Raw genomic sequence first — 17,176 nt, 5'->3', positions numbered from 1 at the left:
AGTGAGTAAGTGATTTACTCAATGTTACCCAGCAGGTAACTAACTACCTGAGGCAGGATTTGAACTTAGGTCTTCCTGATTCCAAGTCCACTGCCCTTTCTAGTGCACCAGGGTCTTGAATTATACACCTTGAACCTATGAGGGTCTGGTACATAGGCTACTTTGAAGTTAAGTGAGTCAAGTCAACAAGCATTTATTAAGTGCTTCCCATGTGCCAGGCACTGCACTAAGTGTTAGGAATACAAATACAAACAGACAGACAGTCCCTGTCCTCAAAGAACTTACATTCTAATGGGGGAAGACAACATATCCAAGGAAGCTAAAAGCTGAAGGTAAGGAGATGTGAAGGTACCAGTCTTGAGGTATGGTAGAGAAAGCCCTATAGAGATGAGTCAGGAGTGAAGCCTGGAGAAAACCGGCCCTCCCTCCATCCCTGGAATGGCCCTTCCTTCCTCCCTCCCTTCCCCCTCCCTGGAATGGTCCTCCCTCCCTCCCTCCCTCTCTCCCTCTCTCCCTCTCTCCCTCCTAATTTGGGGAATCTAGGACAGGGGCATTGTTCTTGGCTGCAGCCATGAGGTCAGTGGGCCAGGAGAACCATTTCTTTGTGCCAGAAACTAAATTCTTCTGGCCCAAATGGTTTGATAAGTTCAAGTACCAGGGATAAACCTCCCAGCCTGAGCCAGATTAATGACAGATCCATGTTAGGACAACAGTAGGCTAGGTCAAGGCTTAGAGGCTAGAAATTGTTCAGGGCTGATTCACTCAACTTTCCCTATTGACTTCCTTGACCTTCCCTTTCCTCAGTCGCCCCCTTGTCATACCCCCCAACCTTCTGTCATTTGTGAATAGTCAGAGATACAGCAGGAGGCAGGGCTTTTCAGCATGCCCCCACTCCCAATGGGGTCATAACAAGCTGTTATTAGTTAACACCTTAATTATCAACTGGTACCCTAATGATCACCTAATACTATAATTATCAGCTGACACCTACAAGGGGCACTTTTGAGAGCCTTGAGTAATTTGGTCAATGCTGCTCACAACAAGTAAGTAGGATCAGTGGAGATTGTCAAGTGCCAGGATAAGGTATGAAGGGGAAAAGGCTGGGTGGGGGAGGAAGAGAAGTTGTAGTAATGCAATGGAGGAGTCATGGGGTCTCATCAACTTTCATCCCCTCTCCCCATTAGTTTCTCTCCCCACTTCTCAACTCCCTGGCAAAGGCAGATAGTCCTGTCCAGTGGTTTCCAACCTGTGAGCTGGAAGGGAAAGGGGGCATGGGGTTATTGCAAAGGATCTGAAAGGCCATAAATAAGCAAATATACTTTCTAGAGAATGGCTATAGATTAGGTCTCATACATAGATGTGTTACTAGTTATCAAATGCATGTAGGTGCTATTGTGATAAGTCTAATCACTCCTCAGTCTCCTTTGTTGGCTTATCATCCATATCATGCCCCTTCACTCTCTGTTTCCCAAGGTTCTGGCCTGGTCCCTCTTCTCTTCTCTCTCTTTTGGTGACTTCATCAGTTTCCATTGGTTTAATTATCATCTCTATGCAGATGACTTCCAGAGCCACAAATCCAGCCCTACATTCTCTCCTGAGCTTCAGTCCCTTAATTATCAGCTGCCTATTAGACATGTTAAATTGAATGTCCCATAAGCAACTCAAATTCAGCATGTCAAAAACAAATTTCATTTCCCCTCCCCACTACTCTTTCCAACTTCCCTATTTCTGTTGAAGGCACCATTATTCTTCTAGTCTCCTACATTCATATTGTTCAGTCATTTTAGTTGTCTGACTCTTTGTGACTCCATTTGGGGTTTTCTTGACAGAGATACTGAAGTGGTTTGCCACTTCCTTCTCCAGCTCATTTTACAGATGACAAAACTGAGACAAACCAGGTGAAATGACTTGTCTAGAGTCAGACAGCTAGTAAGTGTCTGAGACCAGATTTGAACTCATGAAGAAGAATATTCTGGATTTCAAGCCCAGGGTTTTATACACGGTGCCACCTAGCTGCCCTTAGGTTCATAACCTCATCATTATCTTCAGTTCCTCATTCTTCCCCACCCCACATATCCAATCAATTATCAAATCTTGTCAAGTCTTCCATGACATCTCTCACATCCACCCCCTTTTTTCATAGCTACCTACTTACTTAGTTCAGGTTCTCATTACCTGCTGTTGAGTCTATTGCAGTGGTCTCTTTTTTGTTGTTTTGTTTTTATTTTTAATTAATTAATTAATTTTTGCAGGGGTCTCTTAATTGCTATCTAATCAGATGGTGTGGTAGATAGACTTGAGTTCACATTTGGCCCCTGATCATTTATTAGTTGCATGGCACTAGGTAAGTCCCTTAACTTCTGTTTGCCTCAGTTTCCTCATTGATAAAAATGAGGATAATAATAGCACCTGCCACCTTGATTTGGAGTGAGGAGGAAGTGAGATATTATTTGTAAAATGCTTTGCAAACTTTAAAGCATTATCTAAATTCTAGTTATTATTTTTAGGTATTAATTGGTTTCCCTGCCTCAAGTCTCCCCACGTCTCATTCCAATCCATCCTTTGCACAGTTGTCAAAAGGATTTTCCTTAAGCACAGATCTGACCATATCACATTGTTATTCAATAAATTACAGGGGCTCAGTATTCATTCTAGGGCCAAATATAATTCCTCCTTTGTGGTTTTAAAGCCTTTTACATCCTGGCCCCAATCTATTTTTTCAGTATCATACATGACTCCCTGCCCTCACACTATGGTCCAGACAAACTGCTCTCTCTCTCTCTCTCTCTCTCTCTCTCTCTCTCTCTCTCACACACACACACACACACACACACACACACACACACACACACACACGCACCTTTGTATTTTTTGTTCCCCATGCCCAGAGGTCACTCTCTACTCATCTCCACTTCACAGAATGCCCCACTTCCTTACAAGGTACCACATGGTACATGATGACCTGCTTCCTCCCAGCTGCCAGATTCTTTCCTCTCTAACCTTGTATTTAATCTTCATTATGTATAGGCCCAATTTAGTATATATCTACCTCTGAGGAGATGGAAGATATGGAAGAATTGGTCTCCCTACTTATTAAGGATGGCAGGCTCTGAAAGCTCTTATTTGAGAGTGTGACTCAGTTAAGCTTTCTACTTTCTGTTTCTTGTTCTGTATGTATTTTCATAAATATTCATCCATTTCATTCGCCAGGTTTGGGGGCAAATATTTGGTGGAAATAGTTTCTGACAATTTCTTTGATTTCTTCTTTATCTGCTATGAATTCTCTTTTTTTCATCAAGAGGAAAATCCTGCTGCTGTTATCCAGGCACCCTAGTTTAAAGAAAGCCATACCTTCACAACAGTCAAGTTAGAGTTTAGTTGTCAGCTAACAACTTAGTTATTAGTCAACAACTTAAGTATATTAACAATGCTAACCTTTTCCATACCAGATAATATCTGAGCAGGGATTAATTGACATCTATCTGACAGCAGGGAGAGGACCCAGGAAATAGAATAAGGCTCCAGGAAGAAGGAGAAAGGTGAGGTCAGAGGGCAAGGAAGAGAAGCTTTGCCCAGAGTTTGATTGGGTGCTAGAGAACTGTGACTGCTCTGCCTTCCCAGGTTTGTCACCTGGGTCAGAGATACCCCAATTACCCTTTTTTATGTGACTCCTGCCTCTGGACTGTAAGGAGGATCTAGTGGCTTCAGACACATCCCAGGATACTGAGCACTATGATGAGTTAGACTTCCAGTTCCTGTGCACCTCTTCTGCTCCCTAACAGGACTCTAAGTTCTGATGACTACTACTGCCTTTCTTAATTGTAAGCCATCCTCTACTTCATTTATACCCCTATCCCTCTTTTCCTTTTCCAGAGGCTGCTGCCACCTCTTCAGAGAAATAACAGCTATAATAAGAGATATAACACTTTGTAACTGTAAGGTCCATTACTTTCATAGCACATTGTATCTAGCCAGCCCTGGACATGCTTCCCATCTTACTCAGTGGTCTCATCAGGAGACCATGGCCCTCCAATGGAGGTATCTTGTCTTCTACCCTGCCACCAAGTGTACCCCATTTCCACCTCTTATTCTTGTTCTGGGATCAATAACACAACCATTACTCCCATTGCTACGAGAAAAGCACGATAACCTATTGCTTCACAATCCCTGTCATTGCCCAGATCAAAATTCCATTGCAAGGCCACCACTGCCTCATGGGTAAGGATATGCCTTTTAGCCCATAAGCTCTTTGAAGGTATATTCTGTCTTACTTTTGTATTTGTGCTTCCAGTGCCTAGCACATACTTGGCTCTTCAATAAATGTTTATTGACTGATTAAATAAAGTCCCTGGAGCCTGGGGAAGGCACAATTCCCAGGAAGATCTAATCCTCGAGATATATTGAACAGACCTAGGGACTGGGACTATTTCTTACCTCTGTATATGCCCTAGTCCAGAGTTGGGCATATAGCCCATGAGACATTCAATAATGACTTATTGTTATTTAATAACAATTCATCATGAGCATCCAACACTTCTTTAGAGAAGACCTCTTTCTGAGCCAGAGGGGTCAGGATTTCCAATGTAGCCAAGTAAACAGCAAGAGCTGCCAGTCAGCAGGAGAGAGGGGAATACTGGTAATTGGCTCAGGTGCCCCGCATCTTCTTGGATATACATTCAATTGGATATCTCCGGCTGTGTGCTCACAGAGCTAGCATTCTCTTATCTACTGGCTATGACTATTTAAAATATGTTAATTTAAGTATAGTGTACAGAATGGTGCCATCAGCTCCCCTGGGTTAACAATTATCTCTATGCATAAACCCCCCGGATTTATAAAACTAGCCCCAGTCTCTTCCCTGAGCTTGTGGCCTGAATTATTAACTGCCTATTAAACATTTTCACTGGCTGTTCAGTAGACATATTAAATTCAGCACTGTTCAAAATCGAACTTATTATATTCCTCCGACCCTCCATCCCTGAACCCATCCTTCTCAACTTCCCTGTTTCTGTTGAGGGCGCTACTATTCTTGCAATCAATAAACATTTACTGAGTGACTTCTGTGTGTCAGGCACTAAATTAGGCACTGACAATACAAAGACAAAAATGGACAATCCCCTACCCTCAAGCACAAGTTTGAGACTTTGGAGTTGTCCCTGACTCCTGGATCTCCCTTGCCCCCCATATCCAATCAGTTGCCAAGTCTTATTAATTCTACTATCAACATATCTCTCACATCTATCCCCCTCTTTCCACTCATACATCCACCACCTAGTTCAGGCCCTCACCACCTCCACCCTGGGCTATTGTAAGAGCCAGGGTCTCTTTGCCCTTAGTCTCTCTTCTCTTCAATATATCCTTCCTGTGGTTGCTAACATGATATTCCTAAAACACTGGTTTGAGCATGTCACTCCTCTGTTCATTATGTCCCAGTGGATCCCTATTTTCAGTTGTTGTTCAGTTATTGTTCAGTTGTGTTCCCATTTGGGTTTTTGTTTTTTTTTTGGCAAAGATACTGGAGTGATTTGCCATTGCCATCTCCAGCTCATTTTACAGATGACGAAACTGAGGCAAACAGGGTAAACTGATTTGCTCAGGGTCACACAGCTAGTAAGTGTCTCAGGTTGGATTTGAATTCAGGCCCTCCTGACTCCAGGCCTGGCAGTCTATCCATTGTAGCACCTAGCTGCCCCCCCCCCATTGCCTCTGGTTTAAAATACAAACTCCTTTGTTAGTCACTGAAAGCCCTTCACAACCTAGCTCCAGTCTACCTTTCCAGTATTATTTTATATTAATCTCCTTTATGCCAGACAGGCTTTCTTGCTATTGCTCACATGTGACATTTTATTTCACATCTTCTTGTCCTTGCACAGACTATCCCCATGCCTGGAATATATTCTCTTCTCATTTCTGCCTCTCTTGAAAGCTCAGCTCAAGTTTCATCTCTTATATAAAGGCTTTCCTGATCCCCTTTGCCCTCCCAGCTGCTGGTGCTTCTGTCCCAAATTACTTTGTATTTATAGGGTTAAGATTATGGATACAGAGGGATTTCAGAGTCTGTCTAGTTCCAACCCTTCATTTTACAGATAAAGGAACTAAGAACCAATATATTTTGTATTTACTTCTATCTGTACCTGTTGCTTCTCAAACTTCCTGAAGGTAGGGAATTAGCTATTTTTGTCTTTGCATACCCAGTGCCTAACCAGATGCCTGACACACAGAAGTCACTCAATAAATGCTTATTGGTGATTGATAATCCTAGGGTACTATACCATGGTGAGATCACAGGTTGAACTCTGTGCTTATTTCTGAATGCCATATTTAAAGATGGACTCTGGTATAAATTAGAGAAGATCCAAAGGAAGGTGACAGGGATAAGGAGAGGATAGGAGAATCAGTTGAAGGAACTGTGCTGCCTAGGAGGAATGTATTAGCTATCTTTGCATATCTGAAGGGAGGTCATGTGGTAGAATTAAAGATGTTCTACTGGGCACCAGAAGGTAAAAATAGGGGCAATGGGTGGAGGTTGAAGATATGTAGAGCTGTGCCTAATGCATGAAAAAATCCTAACAATTAGATCTGACTAAAACTAGAATGCCTTGGGAGGTGATGAGTTCTACTCAGTGAAGATCTTCAAGGAGAGGTGGATGGCCATTTAAAAAAATGCTTTATTGATGTTATTTTTTTTCACATCACCATCACTTCCTAGGAGGATTGTTTGGTACCTTCTTTCATTCTCTCCCCATTAAAATGATGCAATCTTTTATATTTAGATTACATATCCATTTGGAACTTATTCTAGTATGAGGTGTAAGATGTTGCTCTTTATCTAATTTTCTGCAATACTGCTCTCCAGTCTAATAGGGTGTCCTTATCCCAGTAGCTCATGTTCAGGTTATAGGACAATAAAGGTTCTTTGGTTTATCAAACACTAGGCGACTATGTTCATTTACTTTTGGGTCTTGCTTATTTCTTCTCTCTTGGGAAATTTGTAAGAGGGCATTCCTAATTAGTAAGAGATTTGACTATCTAAGCCAAGATCTTGTCTGACTCTGATTTTCCAAGTTTCTATAATTGTCTTGGAGTTACAAGAGCAAGTGAAACTTGATGAATTCCTTACTCTCATAGCCTGAGAGTTTCTTGGAAGCTTTGAAGATCTAACTATTCCCAGGAAGAGCTTTTGCCTAGAGGTCCTGACTTTGCCAAGGGTAAGTCTCAACTCTGGAGAGGAAAGAGTGGAGGAGGCTATTCCCAGCTAGTGCCCCTAGCATTTAGTTGGCATCTGTTATCGGAGAATTTGCTCAGGGGGTGGAGTCAGGAAACCTGCTTCCCAGTGCCAAGAGGATTACGTCTTGGTAGAGAGCTTAGGCAGCCATATGTGAGGCTGTGTGTGTGTGTGTGTGTGTGTGTGTGTGTGTGTATGTAGAGGCACAAATATATGCCCATGACTGAGGCTTCCAGAATGGCTCGTCCAATTGCACAGATCACAGTCGGCCTTATGTTCTAACGTATCTCTACTATAGAGTAAAGACACAGAGGGTGGGCACTATCTGTGATTCACCTTGGCTCTGCCATAGCTGCTAGCACAGGACCCTGAATAAAGTAAGTGCTCAGTAAATATTTGTTAAATAAGCACAATATGGCTCTGTACTCAGTGAGCGGAGGAATTTATATTTCTGAAACACCTACCCTACAGCACACTCTTCATCTTCTCTACTTCCAAGGAAAGAGGACAATCATGAAGGGTTCTCTCAAGTCACAGATGACAAAACTTGGTCACAGAGGGTTTTATGTACTTTTCCAAAGTCCCAGACATCAGTCGCATCCATGCCAGCAGTGGCATACAGGGCTTCTGTTAATCTGAGAATCAGCTTGGACCAGTTGGCTCCAGGATAGAGGGGACAAGATGTTAAAATGGTCACTTCTTGGGATTTTTAGGGTGCAATCAACATTTCTTCCAGGTGCATTGTGCTCCTTTATCCCAGGCTTGCAAAGGAGTGCCAAGCCCAGGGGAAAAGGGTTCAGGTGGTTGGGTAGAAAGGACAGAAGGGACAATCCTAGCTTCTACATGATGGCTATTTACCCCAGCCTTGAGCCAATGACCACCTGCCCAACTCTGTTAGGTTCAGACACGTCAGCTGGTCCATGTGATAGTCATACAACACACTGAAAATAAGAGCAGTCATTTCTCCAGTGGACTGATGAGACTGATGATAAAAAAAGACCCTCTACAAATCCCCTCCAAGTAGACAGTTGGCAGACTAGAGGTAAGAAATGAAGCATATCTTATCAGCTATGGTCAGTGTGTTCATTTGTTTTATTTGACGGTAATTATTTGTTACTAGGTAGGGGTGTGTGTGTGTGTGTGTGTGTGTGTACGTGTGCGCACACTTGAGCAGGGGAATCATTGGAAAGAGACAACAAAACAACAAAGAGGAGAAAGTTGACTGAATTTGTAGAAGGATCCCAACCAGAATCATAGACTTTCTAGGAGTTTTAGATTCCCGTCCAGTGGGAGAGGGAGGATTTGGGGGACTATCTCATCTCCATCTAGACAGAGGAAGATTCCAGCACAAAAAGCAGAACTGACAGCCTAAGAGCTTAGGTCTTCTGACCCAGTCCAGCCCTATTTCTACCACACTACACTGACTATCTGTGATCTGGTTAACCCAAAGGAGATTGATTATTTAATATATAATAGCAGGGGCAGCTAGGTGGCACAGTGGATAGAGCACCAGCCCTGGATTCAGGAGGACCTGAGATCAAATCCAGCCTCAGACACTTGACACTAGCTGTGTGACCTTGGGCAAGTCACTTAACCCTAATTCCCCCCCCCCCAAATTAAATATACATATATATGTACATACATATATATATAATAGCAGATTTTAACAATTGCATGGTGCTTTACATACAGTATCTCAATTGCTTTCACTACCCCTCTTTCCCCAAGAGGTAGGGGTTACATATTTTGTCATTCTCATTTTTCAGATAAGAAAAACGAGGTTCAGAGAGGTTAATTGAGTTATTCATGGTCACACAGCTAATGAGTGTCAGAGGCAAGATTTGAACCTGGGTTTTCCTGAAGTCTGATACTCTATCGAATACCTCTCCCTCTCTCCCCACCCCAGAAGGAAGACAGAGAGAGAAAGAAGTCAGTGAATTGTCATCCAACAGACACTCTGGACACCTGCCTGAGTTATTGACATAATTCCCTACCACAAGGGGGCTCCACTTACCCATCTGACAGGACACCTTCTGCAATCTCACACACCAGGACAAACAGCAGCATGAAGGTTAGGATCCAGCGAAGGTTGTGGCCAGGGAAGTGAAGCCATGTGCTATGATGGATGTGAACTTTCGAACTCTGACTGCCCCATCCTGAAGAGAATGAACAACTGGGTCATAGACTCCAGAAATGGTAAAGGTGTAGTTTCACATAGATCAGTGCATGGATGGAAATGAGAGAATGTAAGCTCCTTGAGGGAAGAGACTTTCACTTTTATCTTGATATCACCAGCCTGAGCACAGTTCCTAGCCCATAGTAGGCACTTAATAATAAGAATCAGGCTCTTTGAGGTTTGCAAAGTGCTCCACAAATAGCATCTCATTTTATCCTCACAGTGACCCTCAGAGGTAGGTCAAATAGTTATTCCCTGTTAACAGATGAGGAGCTGAGGGCTGACAAGCCAGCACAATAGCTTATAAATTTCTGAGACGAGATTTGAACTCAACTCTATCCTGACTCAGGATCTAGTGTTTTATCCAATTCACCATGTAGCTGCCCTAATAATGACTTGTTGATCAACTGATGGTAAATGCATATTTATATGAATTGATTGTCTGATAATAATGATTTTTATTAAGATAGGAAACTGTCCAGGGGCAGCTAGGTGGTACAGTGTATAGAGCACCAGCCCTGGATTCAGGAGGACCAGAGTTCAAATCTGACCTCAGACACTTGACACTTACTAGCATGTGACCCTGGACAAGTCACTTAACCCTCATTGCCCCCTCCCTCCCCAAAAGATAAGGAACTGTCCACTGGAGGGATATCCTCCAGCAATGCAGATTGATGACTGTTAAGACTTATGGTCTTAAGGAGCTATCAGGAGGCCCTTAGAGGTTGTGTGAATAATGCAACATGCATATGTTAGAGTCAAGACTTGAACCCAGTCTTCCTGATTCTGAGGCTGACACTGATACATTTTCCTGTGTAAAAATACTGTGAAAGACACTATTAAAGATTATCACTATGACCACTAAGAGCACTATGACCACCATGACCACAACCATGACCATGACCATCACTAATATTTATATAGCACCTACTATGTGCCAGATGCTGTGCTAGGAAATAGCCTGGATAAACAAAGTCATAGACCTGGAGTTTGGAACCTTTAGCTTCAGTAATTTCTTTGCCATGGATCCCTTAGGTAAATCACCCAACTTTAATCCTCATTTTAATCCTTTGTAAAAGGAGGTAGCTGGACTGGATGGTTTTGAAGGTCTCTTCTAGCTCTGACGTTCTAGGTACTACATTCTATGCTCTAATTTTAATCCCTTCCAGTTCTAAAATTCTCTAGCTCTATGTTCCCATGTCCCTACTGTTTTAAGTTATAACTCCCCCTCCAGCCCTGACATTTTGATTCTGTGAATACTGAAGACCTGTTATTCTTTCATATGGGGCTCCCTGACATAAAACATTTTCAGATTTCACTATTCTGATAACACTTTGTTGAGGGAAGTAATACAGATATTATCATATTTTACAGATGGGGAAACTGAGGCTTAGCAAGGTTAAGTGACTTGCCCGAGGTCATAACATCAGTAGCTGTCAGAACTGGGGCTTGAATTCAGATCTTTGAACTCTAAGTCCTGGATTCCCTCCATTATACTAGTAGAGAGATGTAGATTCTCTTGGAAGAATTGGAAGCAGGGGAGACATTTTAGGGAACAGACATTTCTAGGAAAGGTGAGAGTGGTTAGAAGGTAGCAGGAAATGAAGAGACATTAGGACAATATTGAACATAGAGTCTAGAGGGTGACATTACTCACGCAGAAGCTATGTGCTGAATGTCTTTTGGAGGGGGGTATGTATATTTAGTTTTATATTCTTTAATTCTTACCAACCTGTAAAGTAAAAAAGTTTCCCTGCCAGGAAAGGGATTAAGCCTTCTATGGTATATAAGTCAAGGCTTGGATTTAGGCTTAGCTCTTAGCTGCTTGGAAAGGGTACTTAGTCATAGAATTTCAGAGTTGGAGGGAACTCAGATGGTACCTAGTCAAACCTTTACTTGAACAGGAATGCCTCCTATAATATACTTGACAAGTGTTCATCTAGGTTCCAGTTGAATATTTCCAGTATTGGGGAACTCACTACTTCACAAGGCAACTCATTCCACATTTTTTGACAGCTCTAGAAGTTAAGACGTCTTTCTTCCACTGAGCTGAAATCTACGTCTGTTCTCTAGCTTCTAGTTCTCTAGGTGGAAAAAGGAATTGTTACTGAAATGCTTTTTTTTGCAGGGCAATGAGGGTTAAGTTACTTGCCCAGGGTCACACAACTAGTAAGTGTCAAGTGTCTGAGGCCAGATTTGAACTCAGGTCCTCCTGAATCCAGGGCCAGTGCTTTATCCACTGAGCCACCTAGCTGCCCTTTGAAATGCTTTGACAGTACCAATATTCTTGATATGGATGCTTCCTTCTATTGACAAAGATGACAAGTTATCTCTGCCTGTCTGTCCTGTGACTCTTGTCCACATCCTCCAATAAATTTGTCACAGGGAGTGGGCGTACCCAACATTCTGGGAGCCTTCCCCCAAATCTCTTAGCATTGCATGGATATCAACGGAGGGCTTAGGCTACCCACTGGTTCTGTTCCTCACTCTGGCTATGTGGCCTAGCCATTTCTTTTCCTGGTTGTCCATTTCTATGATGCCATTCTTTTATGCCACTTCTCCTACCTGCTTAAGCTCACTACACATCTCTTGGATTCTGTAGCATTCCAGTGACCTATAACCCATACAATGTTACCAGAAGAATATCCGTATTAAAAAGATAGTGCTTGGACTTCCGGGGTGGAGCCAAGATGGTGGAGGAAAGGCAGTGAGCTCCCGAACTCATGACCTGATCGCCCCAAAAAACAGCCAAATAATGCCATAGGAAAATGCCCAGAACAGCAAAAAGCTAGTGCTTTACTTCCAGGGGAGCTTGGTGACTAAATAAAATCATCTTTAGGCTTATCATATATAATTGGAAAATTGGGTGGTCCAGGCAGGTGGTGAGGCTAAGGGTCAACAGACGAACAGTTTGAGCATTCTACTGGCACCCATGAAATATACAAAGAACTATAAGAAAGTCTCCAGTATAGTGAGTAGAGGACTGGAAAAGAATATGGATTACATAGGATGAGAAGGCATGGATGGACTGCGATTTGGAATGATGGAGGGAATAGTCACATTGATGAGATCACAGGACCATTGAAGTGTTACTCCTACTTTTACTCTTCATGGCCAAACAGATGATAGCCCTTCAAATTCTTAAAAACAGTCATATCTCTCTTATGTTTTTATTTCTTCAGGCTGAACATCATTAACATCTTCCAGGAAGACCTGGATCCAAATCCCTCCAAAACAACTTACAAGCTGGGTGAGCTGGATGAGTCATTTAACTTTTCTGTGATGCAGTTTCCTCATCTGTAAAATGAGGGTGTTGGATGGTCTCTACAATCCCTTCTAGATCTGAATCCATGACCTTATAGTTGGTTAAAGACAGAAGCCATCAAATAAAGTTAAAAAAAGAAAATCCAAATCAGAAGGATAAATGCTGGTTATATTTACTGACTTCCTGAGGGGAAATGCTCACCAACAGATATATGTGTATTACATTTATGTAGGGGTGTGGGTAAATGTTTAACAACTGGCTCTACAAAAAAAATATGTATGACACACTTTTAAGTTAAATCTTCCTTATTAATATTTCCCTCCCAGTATCCTAAGTGTGGATAATAAACAAAACAATAAATCAAGACTTGACTTGTGGCAGTTGCCAGTTTCTACAGTTTAAGTGTTGACACTGAAAATTTAACAACAGGCTCTAGCCCATTGGAGCTGGCTCCAGCACACTGCACATATGGTACATCTGAAGCATGTGTATTATCAACTTGTGGGAGCTGCATCATTCTACTCATGTTTATTCATTTTTTTTAACACTCCTCTCCCTCTAAAAATGTTGTAGGGCATACTTTTTAATTTTTTTATTTGAAAATTAAAGCAAAATCAAGATGTTTGAAAGAACATTGACACCCTGGCATGTTATAAAACCTGAGTTGGTGACACTGATTTAGAACCAAATGGTTATAAAAACATGCATACTTTTTTGACTCACCAATAGCACTACTTGGTCTATACTCCAAGGAGACCAAGGAAAAAGGAAAAGGACCCATATGTATAAAAATATTTTTAGCAGCTCTTTTTTTTTTTTTGTGGTGGCAAAGAACTGGATACTGAGGGAATGTCCATCAATTGAGGAATGGCTGAACAAGTTATAGTATATGAATGATACAAATATTACTGTATAAGAAATGATGAAGGGGATGATTTCAGAAAAATCTGGGAAGACATATATGAACTGATGCAAAGTGAGTAGAATCAGAATGACCTGCACAATAATAGCAATAGTAAGGATAGTAGTAGATAATAGTAAGGATAATAGACTGTGAAAGACTTAGTAATTGATCAATACAATGAACCACCATAACTTCAAAAGACTCATGATATAAAATGATATCAACCTCCAGATAAAGAACTGATGGATTCAAAGTCCAGATAAAAGCTTATTTTTTTCCCTTTATTTTTTCTTGCTTTGGGGTGTGTGTGTGTGTGTGTGTGTGTGTGTGTGTGTGTGTGTGTGTGTGTATGTATGTGTTTGTGAAAGGAGGACATAACTAATGTGGAAATATGTTTTGCATGACTGTATATGTATAGCAGGCATCATAATTCTTGCCTTTTCAATGGGGGCGGGGAGGGTATGGAGGGAGAGAGAGAATGTGGAATTAAAAATAAAAATACAACTGAAAAGAAAATAAAAGCAACAAAATACATGCTGCTTGGAGACAGAAGTGCCCACCAATTGGTTAAATTCCGAAAACCAGGCCTGGCCAAGCTGCAAGTGCATCTGGTTTAGCTCTAGCTTGGGTATAAAGTTAAAAAGAAGGTAGGCAGTATGGCTTAAATGGAAAGGCTGTTTAACTGAGAGCCAATCTAATGGTTCAAGTTCTGGTTAGGCCACTTCTTATTTGAATGACTTGGATGAGTCATTTTACTTGGGAGCCTCATTTTACCCATTTGAAAAAGTAGAGGGCTATGATCTGTGGCTTCATACATCCCTTCTACCTCTGACATAATGATTTTTGACCTACAGCTGGAAGAGATGCTAGAGGGTAGTTAGTCTAATCCCAATGATTTTTTTTAACAGATGAGGAAAAAGAGGCCCAAGGTCACAGGGGTAGTTACTGGCAAAGTGAACATTTGAACTCAGGTCTCCTGGCTCCAAGTTCAGTTCTCTTTCTATGAATCTATGTGATACTAATTTACCCCAGGGCACAGGCATTCCCTGATCTAGGTTTCTACCTCTTCCCAGAGTCCCCAGCTCCCAGGAATTTAGTGGAACCGGGTACTGACGACATCTTTCTGAGATGAACTAAGGGTTGGGGAGGAGGCGAGGTGGGATTTGACAGCCTTCTTCCCTTTGTAGGGTCTGCTCTGAAGCTTAGCCTTAGGACTTGCACTTTGGGAAGAGGGGAAAGCAGGGAAGGGAGAGGAGAGACCTTGACTGGCTCTGGAGGAGGGGACAGAAAGACCTCGGGGCTACCTGGGACTTCTCTGGGCCCACTCTGAGTCCCGTTGCTTCTCCCAGAACGGGCTGTGGCCCCACTTTCAGCCCTGGGAACCTGAGCTCCCTATTCACCCCCCTTCCACTTTCACTGCCACCCCCTCCTCCATTTTAACATCACCTGGGGCACTTTGGGGGCGAGGGAGGAAAAGCGGGGCTGGAGCACAGGGGACGTATGTCTCTTGGAGGAGTTTTCTGAGGTTAGGGCTTTAGGGGCTGATCAAGGAAGTTAAACTAGGACTCATGAAAGTTAGGCTTCCCAGGAGGGTCAAGGACCCCGGCAAAAGGAATGTGGGGAAGGGTGGAAGCGAGCGGAGCTGAGACAGGAACGCAAACAGAGAAGGGGGCTGGAGCGCACAAAAGTGGGGCTGGGAGACAGGAAGAACGAAGGGATGCAGAAGACACCGGGCTCGGAGAGGAAGGGCTGCTCCGAGAGAAACAAGAAAGAGAAAAGGGCGCAAGGAGAAGTGTCGGAGAAGGGCGATGGGAGAAGGGCTGGAGAGCAGAGAGAGGCTGGGGACGGCGGGTGTAGGGGAACCCGCGGGGAGCTGGGGAAAGTGAGGGGAAAGTCCATGCTCGCGCTTTGGCCCCCGCTGCTGCTCCCCTCCCCAGTGCCCTCCGCAGCCCCAGCTCCCCGGCCTGGTACTCTCGGGCTTACCGATGAAGAGGATGGGGAAAGTGATGAAGAAAAGGAAGACGTGAGGAACCACGTTGAGCGCATCCACGAAGCAGCCGTTGTTCAGAACGCCCTGGTCCACCTTGTAGGCGGCCGAGTCGTTCTCGTTGCCGCAGAAAGCCAAGGGCATGGCGGTGCGGGGGCCAGGCGGGCCGGGCCAGGGCTCAGGCTGCGGGTTGCGGGCTCACCAGCTTCCCTCCTATCCTCCCGGCGCCGCCGCGCTCCGGACCAGCTGTCAGCCGGCCCCCCACCCCGGCTCCACCCTCCAGCCCCGCCCAGCCGCTGTGACCCAGCTACCTGAGCTTCCACCTCCGCCCTTCACCCCTAGTCCAGCCCCGGACTCCGTTGGAGGTGGCACCCCTGCGCGAGTCCTATTTAGTGTGTGTGCCCGTGTACGCGCGCGCGCCTTAGGGAAGGAGGAGGTTTGCACGCCTCTGTGTGTGCGCGCCTATGCATGTATGTTTGTGTATGTGTGCGCGCTAGTGTGTCTATGTATATATGTGTGAGCGCGTGCAAGGGAGTGTTTTACGCGCGTGCGCTGCTGGGTGAATGGAGGGTGAACCTAATTATGGGTCTCTATTCTTTTGTGTGTGCTGGGGGCGCACTTTCCGAGGGCTCAGGTTGGACGTGTGTGTGTGTGTGTGTGTGTGTGACTGGGAGAGTACTTCGGGGTCACGGAGTTAGGCTGAATCTGGGGTTGCCAAAGAAGTCTGATACGGGGGTAGGGCAAGTGGGGAAGGTAGAACCAGAGACGGTCTCCGAGCTGCTAGGACTCACGTCCAGACTGGCGCTGCCTGTTCCCGAGAGTCGAACGCAGAAGACCGTCCCCCCACCCCTCTTCCCCGCCCTAGCCCATCGAGTAGCTGGGATTAACCGGAGGGAAAGGTCCCGGGGACGATTCGTGTCCTAAACCTGTACCTAGACGATTCTGGGACCCAGGAAGAAGTCATCAGAACTACTATGGCTCAATCTGGAGAAGAGAATCTCTGGTCACATCATTCTTTGGCCCCCAACTCCCTAAGGCGTACTAAGGAGAGTCTTTAGAGCTCTTCAAAATGTGGCATCACTGGCCTGTTCGATGCCATCTAATATTCTTCCCCTCCACTCATTCTACTCTCTACAGACTGGACACCTTTGTCCCCAAAGAGTTCAGCACATGCTTGATTAAAGGCACACTTCCTACCTTTTATGATGCTTTCTGACTCTAGAATGTCCTCTTTCTCTACTATTATAGGAGGCCCTACGCACTCTTTAAAGTCCAACTCAAATGCCACCTCCTCAAAGAACAGTCTCTGATTCTCTTCCCATAACCACTTTCTCCCTCAGAACTTTGGTAACTCTCTATAGAACTTATCTTGTTACAATGCATAGAAATAGTTATTATGTTTGTTTCTTGTTCCACAACTAGCTACAAAAAGACTTTCTATCTCCTCATCACTCAGAGCAGTGCCTTGCAACCAAGCCGGTCAGCAAAATCATCTATACCACACCTGCTGTATGCACTATGCGCTGTGCTAGGTGCCAGGGATACAAAGACAATGAATGAAAACTCCTGTTCCCAAGTAGCTTACGTCATATTTATACAGTAGATATTTCAATTGCGAA

At 43.8% G+C, this 17,176-nt stretch overlaps 1 protein-coding gene across 10 annotated transcripts in view; it reads right to left on the bottom strand.

The window, feature by feature from the left end:
* The window catches only part of ABCC8 (ATP binding cassette subfamily C member 8), a 124,279-nt gene extending 108,192 nt beyond the window's left edge, over window positions 1-16,087 (bottom strand). For 7 of the 10 annotated variants that reach the window (XM_043969966.1, XM_043969967.1, XM_043969969.1 and 4 more), the window contains exons 1-2: window positions 15,554-16,085; window positions 9,240-9,381 (exon numbers count right to left, since the gene is read on the bottom strand). In XM_043969966.1, the coding sequence (XP_043825901.1) occupies window positions 9,240-9,381; window positions 15,554-15,701 (290 nt within the window). In that variant the 5' untranslated portion in view covers window positions 15,702-16,085. Of the gene's footprint in view, window positions 1-9,239; window positions 9,382-15,553 lie in introns of all 10 variants that reach the window. The other 3 variants (XM_043969971.1, XM_043969972.1, XM_043969968.1) reach the window with 3 other exon arrangements.
* Between the last annotated feature and the right edge of the window lie 1,089 nt (window positions 16,088-17,176).

This window comes from Dromiciops gliroides, chromosome 6, assembly GCF_019393635.1.
Source record: "Dromiciops gliroides isolate mDroGli1 chromosome 6, mDroGli1.pri, whole genome shotgun sequence".
Lineage (NCBI taxonomy): Eukaryota > Metazoa > Chordata > Mammalia > Microbiotheria > Microbiotheriidae > Dromiciops > Dromiciops gliroides.
The sequence above is the reverse complement of the archived record's forward strand: the minus strand, read 5'-3'. Positions and strand labels throughout refer to the sequence as shown.